This window comes from Chondrus crispus, genomic scaffold (genome assembly GCF_000350225.1).
Source record: "Chondrus crispus Stackhouse genomic scaffold, scaffold_93, whole genome shotgun sequence".
Lineage (NCBI taxonomy): Eukaryota > Rhodophyta > Florideophyceae > Gigartinales > Gigartinaceae > Chondrus > Chondrus crispus.
Window position 1 is genome coordinate 31,976 of NW_005178827.1, and position 5,344 is coordinate 37,319.

The window sequence follows — 5,344 nt, forward strand, 5'->3', positions numbered from 1 at the left end:
CGCCGCGAGAGTCGCTCGAGCCGCCGCCGCTGGACGTGCCCCGCCCGCAGAAGCAGTACTACTCGCCGGAGAGGATGGAGCGGTGGGATGCAAACGGGGTGCCAAGCGCACCGAACGGACTCGCGGACGGGCCGCCCGACTTGCTGCAGGAGCTGCTGCCGCTGCTGGCGAAGGAGGAGCAACGGAACGCGAGGACGTTGACGGACAAGGAGTTAGAGCTCAAGGATCGCGTCGACGCGTGCTGGAATCTGTATGCTAGCACGTATAAGAATTCGGAGAGATTGGACAATTTAAGGCCATTTCGACTGAAGGACGAGGCGGAAAGGGTGTGTGAGAGGTGCGCGGGGGAGGGGATGGCGCAGTGCGAGTATTGCCACGGAGAAGGATTTGTGGACTTGGGGGAGAATGCAGAGAAGTTTGAGGAAGAGTTTAAGGGCAATACTTTTACGTTGCCCAAGTTGGTGACGGGGAATATTTATCATTGCCCGCTTTGTGGGGGGCTAAAGGAGGAGAGATGTATTGAGTGCTTCGGGAGCGGCGTGATTCGGGACAGCGCCGAGAGGCAAGAGGGAGAGGCGGCAGAGGATGTGGGTGACGCCGGGTGGCACGCGTTGGACTTCGATGAGTTGCTCAGGAAGGAAGCAGATCGCATCGAAATTGGACTGGATGGGACGATTGTTATGCGCGCAAAGAAGCATAAGAGAACGGGAAGGAGAGGACGGAAAGCTAAGGAGGACATGGCGGAAGAAGTACTTGCGGAGCTGAAAGACAAGGAGGACAAGGCAGAAGAATTACTTGCGGAGCTGAAAGAGAAGGAGACGGCACAAGAGATAATTGCTGAGCTTAAAGAGAAGGAGAAGGCGAAAACGGAAACTGAAGAGGGGACGATGAAGAGGAAGAGGGGGCGCCCGAAAAAGGCGGCAGTAGGGATGTCGAGGAATAGTAATGTGAGGGAGTCTGGGCCAGCGCCGACAAAGCAGGCGTTTGCGCAGCCGATTAGGAGACCCCCCAGCAGTACAGACTTCTTAAATACGACGGACTTCAAAATGGGGCGTAGGTTGTCGAAGCAGGCTAAACGGCAGAACCAACAAATCCCTGATACTCCTTCGAGCATGGATATGAAGGACAATGCGGGAAACAAGAAAACAGGCAAACGGAAAAAAAAGGGCTAGTAGAGTCGGCGTGCGCATGCATGTTTGTGGTCTGGTGGATTGAAGTGCCGGCACTTGGAGGCTGCACGAGATGGTTGTAATTTGCGTGGGTCCATGTCATCAAGGCGTGTTAAAGTGAAAATTCGGGATCTTTGTGAAGGTCGGGTGCAACGAGGGGAGTGGACTAAACTGTATAGGGTGCAAGAGAAGTGGAAACAACACTTGTCTATTTTCCGTGGAGGCCAAACAGGCATGTGCGCGGCAGCACCGCCATGTGACTAGGTAATAGCCACAGGCTGCGCGTCAGTTACATCTTCGACAAAGAGCGGACGGGAAGGTATGCACGTACCAGAATGGATGGTTGTATTTTCAATGCGCTTGGGGCGCTGGGCCCTTCACAGTAGTGATGGCTGAATGCACTCCTTGTTTATCTGCTTTGTCAAGCTAGAGGGAAAAGTCCAGTAGACGATCCTTCTGTGAGCTGGGCATGGGCAACTTACTTAAAACTGCAGTAGATAGGGGACAATGGCAGCTTTTTTCAATACCAATTTCCGATTACGGTAGCATTTTTTATACACAGCACTGTGGGACACAAGTGTCAGAAAGCACTCACGTATAGGAGTGGGCCTCCGACATCGCAGATGATGCCGAGTGTGAAGGTGTCGCAACGCATTTCTTTTGTGCCTATTTTTGCTATACCACAAGGGGCAAAAGGGAATATGTAACGAAGCTGACCCATCGACCGGCTTTCTTCGTGGCCCATCGCTGAACACGGCAACGCCCATGCGATCCCGCTTAGTCCCAATGTGGCATGATCGGGGAGAAACACGTTGACAATCGTCGCTCCTGCACTGATACGCCCAAGTGCGGCTCCAAAGGTCCGCAAGGGCGCGGGGACAGCACCTGTGGGGCTCTTCCCTATCACGACCTGCGTGGCCCATACCTTCCCTTGAAGGTTCAGTGCTGGGTACTAACTCGTGCGGACTCTTGAGAGCATCTTTGCGGGCAACAAGTTGAATCCTCTGGTGCACCTCGTGGAAGGAAGGCGACTGCTTATCGTCACGCATGGCCCAACGCTATGTAATAAGGGATGAAGTTCGCAGCGGCAAAGGACTCACCGAAGTGAAGTTTCGTGCGACGCTCTTCTATACCCCTTTCTTTTACACGACCGGGCCATCCTTTTCTGTGATACAGCGCTCGTGGACTTCTCTTTCGAGCACCCTCGCTCTTCTAGGCAACGATGAAGGGAAGTTTACCAGTACTTTCGTCCCTGTCCCAATAAGCGACGATGTGTTCTTCAAACCTTATAACTGCATTAGAAGCAGGAGAATAGCTGATGTATACAAAATGTATTCCAGAATAACACAGTTCCGAGGCAGTCACAACAGTTACCATGCGTATGAGTATTCTGGTTGCTGTATAGACAGAGATAGAGGCTAAGATATCGCACTGGTCAAGGTTCCGTCCGTGCTGACCTGCCCAGGACATTAACGTACATCCAAAACACTCCTAGCTCGGCAATACTCGCTTTCAATTCTTGCAATCTGATTGCTCCGAGAACTTGAAGAGCATCGGCAGATATTCGTTATGGTTAGAATGGGGTTTTCGTTTCCTAAGGAAGAAAACAGCCGTATCTTGACAATTTTGATCCCCATCTTGACTTTCTTTCTGCTCGTCAATCTGGAAACCAGCAAGCTTTCAGAAAGGCATGCAACCTTTGATGCGACACATGTCCCAGAGAATCAAACCACCACCTTGGCACGAGAAAAAGCAGATAGCACAGGCGTCAAGGCAGATGGGACGCAGCTGAAATCGGCATCTTGGCTCACTGAGGCTTCAAAAGACAACAAGTCAGTTTTCACGAGACTAATACGTCAGCTCCCCCCTTGCGCACATCTACAAAAGGCGCCCAAGACATTCTTGGTCGTCTTCATGGGGCACAGCGGTTCATCCGCGATTATGTCGGAGATAGAGGCGCACACGCAAACGTTCACAGGACCGCGAGAGCCCGTGGACCACTACGAGTACGAGTTTAACACAACTATGGCACTAGAATACACCCGAGACTTTTTCAAGCGGGGGATCGCCGAGGGGAAGGTGGCAGGCTTCAAAATGCGCCCCAACCATATCAACAAGGCGCCCGAAGAATGGGCGGCGCTCGCCAAAGAGTTTGACACGCGGATCATTTGGCAGTACAGAGAAAACGCGCTGAAGCAAGCGGTTGGAGAGTACTCTTTCAAGTATCTAAACGACACATCAGTAATCGAAGGGCTTAGAAACAAGGCGGACGTGAAGGAGCGATGCAAGCGGGGGGTCGGATGCCGGTTTGCAATCGAGAACCTAGACTTCTTTCACCACACGCTGACGGACTGCCTTCATTCCGACATGGCGATTTCGCAAGGCGTGCACTTGATAGCCGACGGGAGGTTGTGTGTTCATGCAGTGCCATACGAGGACTACTTGTATGAGCGGGAAAAGACGATGGGGCAGTTGCGTAGGTTCCTGGGCCTCCGGTATGAAGAGACGGCGCCGGCGAGATACAAGGCGACGAGCGATAATTTGTGCGAGGTGGTGAGCAACTGGAAGGAGCTGTGCGCGAATTTCTACGGGTGCCATGTGTGGAGGCATATGTTTGAAGACGATCGGAACGGATGCACGTGCGAGTTTTCTACGGGTCACGTCAAGTACTGCGACTCGATATATAGAGGATGAGGATGCAGGGTGAAGAAGGGTTGGGTTGACGTGGAATAGGTAGACACAACGTTAGAGAGAGGAAGGACTAGAATTGTACAGCAAGAGTTTATCGGAGTGGATTGTAAAGCTAGACGGTAGGGAATTGTGGTTGCAATGTTACGAACGTGAGCAGAAGGTGTTAGGAGTTAATGGCTGTGAGAAGAATTGGGATGGTTGCCCTACCGGACCTTCCTGGACGCCCTCTCTGCTTTTCTCCTCTCCTTCCTGCTCATGGCTGCAAACTGACTGACGGCCTGATCCTCCTCCGCGTCGATCTCATTCGGGGCCTTCCGTGCTGCGCACGAGGCGTAGATGGCGTACGTGGGGAGGACGGCGAAGATCAAGAGGGCCCACTTGGTGAGGAGCAGAGCGAGAAGCGTGAGCAAGGAGATGTAGATGGTATCGTGAGCATACTCGAGCACACCCGGGGCGGAGATGTCCTCTCCGCCGTCGCACAGCTGGCCGTCGTCGAAGTAGCGGGGGCGGGCGGCCGTCCACAGAAGGTAGAAGGGGGCGAGCGTGGTCAGCAACAGGAAGAACCAGGCGGCCAGGTGGAAGGTGGTGACGGCCGAGCGCGGCAGGAGCAGGCGGACGACGATGTAGATGAGGTTGGCCGCGACGATGAGCAGGCGCAGGCGGGTGAGGCGGGCGGAATTGGACTTGACGCGCTTCTTAGCGGAGGAGTTAGCCATGGCTGGGGGGGGGTGGGGGGTTAGGGAAAGGGGGGAGATGAGAAGAAGGGGGTGAGGAAGGGGTGGAGGGGGGAGAGGGGGGAGAAGGAAGAGGAAGCGGGATGGGAATTACGGGTGGGATGACGGCGGGATCGGGCAACAATCAACTTGGGATGGAAGAGTGCGGAATGAAACGATGTATTATTGAAATTTTATTGGGCATGCCCAAAATGTGCAGCGCAGCCAATCGCCGCGCCGGACCAGGCGAATGCCAGCAAGGTTGGTGACGACGTGACAATCCCCGCCCCTCTCCCCACTTCTCTATCCACCGCCCCTTGATCCTCTTCCCCCAACCACTCCCCGCAATCAACTGCTCATCTAAGGTCTTATTCCGAAAGCTAGAAACTATCGATAACAACAAAGCTAGATCAGCACTGGTTTCTGTCACCTTTACACCGCCTACCACGTTGGCAAATACATCCTGATCATTCATTTGCACATCGCCATGGCGATGTAATACAGCTAACAGCATCGCCATACGGTTTTGCTCAAGGCCGACTGCGACGCGTCGCGGGTTGGCTGTTTGCGAATAATCCACCAGCGCTTGTATTTCCACTAATAGCGGGCGCGTTCCCTCCCATACTACCATTACAATACTGCCAGGCGACTGCTCTTCGCCACGACTTAAAAAGATTGCCGAAGGATTACTGACTTCTTTTAGTCCACGCTCAGTCATACCAAACACACCTAACTCATTGACTGCGCCGAAACGATTTTTCTGGCTTCGCA

At 53.5% G+C, this 5,344-nt stretch overlaps 4 protein-coding genes; 1 reads left to right on the forward strand and 3 right to left on the reverse strand.

The window, feature by feature from the left end:
* The window catches only part of CHC_T00008055001 (hypothetical protein), a 2,222-nt gene extending 481 nt beyond the window's left edge, over nucleotides 1-1,741 (forward strand). The window contains 2 exon segments of the mRNA XM_005711930.1: nucleotides 1-1,172; nucleotides 1,173-1,741. The exon segment at nucleotides 1-1,172 is cut by the window's left edge and continues 481 nt beyond it. Coding sequence (XP_005711987.1) covers nucleotides 1-1,172 — 1,172 coding nt within the window. The 3' untranslated portion in view covers nucleotides 1,173-1,741.
* Nucleotides 1,742-1,749: 8 nt separating this feature from the next.
* CHC_T00008056001 (hypothetical protein) lies at nucleotides 1,750-1,914 on the reverse strand. The gene has a single exon (XM_005711931.1). It carries the CDS (start codon nucleotides 1,912-1,914, stop codon nucleotides 1,750-1,752), a length of 165 nt encoding a protein of 54 aa, XP_005711988.1.
* Nucleotides 1,915-3,940: 2,026 nt separating this feature from the next.
* CHC_T00008057001 (hypothetical protein) lies at nucleotides 3,941-4,576 on the reverse strand. XM_005711932.1 is given in 2 exon segments: nucleotides 3,941-4,063; nucleotides 4,064-4,576. 1 exon segment carries the CDS (start codon nucleotides 4,574-4,576, stop codon nucleotides 4,064-4,066), a length of 513 nt encoding a protein of 170 aa, XP_005711989.1. The 3' UTR covers nucleotides 3,941-4,063.
* A 142-nt stretch (nucleotides 4,577-4,718) lies between these two features.
* On the reverse strand, nucleotides 4,719-5,291 carry CHC_T00008058001 (hypothetical protein). Its single transcript, XM_005711933.1, has one exon. The coding sequence runs from the start codon at nucleotides 5,289-5,291 to the stop codon at nucleotides 4,719-4,721; it is 573 nt and encodes a 190-aa protein (XP_005711990.1).
* Between the last annotated feature and the right edge of the window lie 53 nt (nucleotides 5,292-5,344).

Coding starts and splice junctions, on each gene's coding strand:
- CHC_T00008056001 (XM_005711931.1), bottom strand. CDS start 1,914: ATGGGCCACGAAGAAAGCCGGTCGATGGGTCAGCTTCGTTACATATTC.
- CHC_T00008058001 (XM_005711933.1), bottom strand. CDS start 5,291: ATGACTGAGCGTGGACTAAAAGAAGTCAGTAATCCTTCGGCAATCTTT.
- CHC_T00008057001 (XM_005711932.1), bottom strand. CDS start 4,576: ATGGCTAACTCCTCCGCTAAGAAGCGCGTCAAGTCCAATTCCGCCCGC.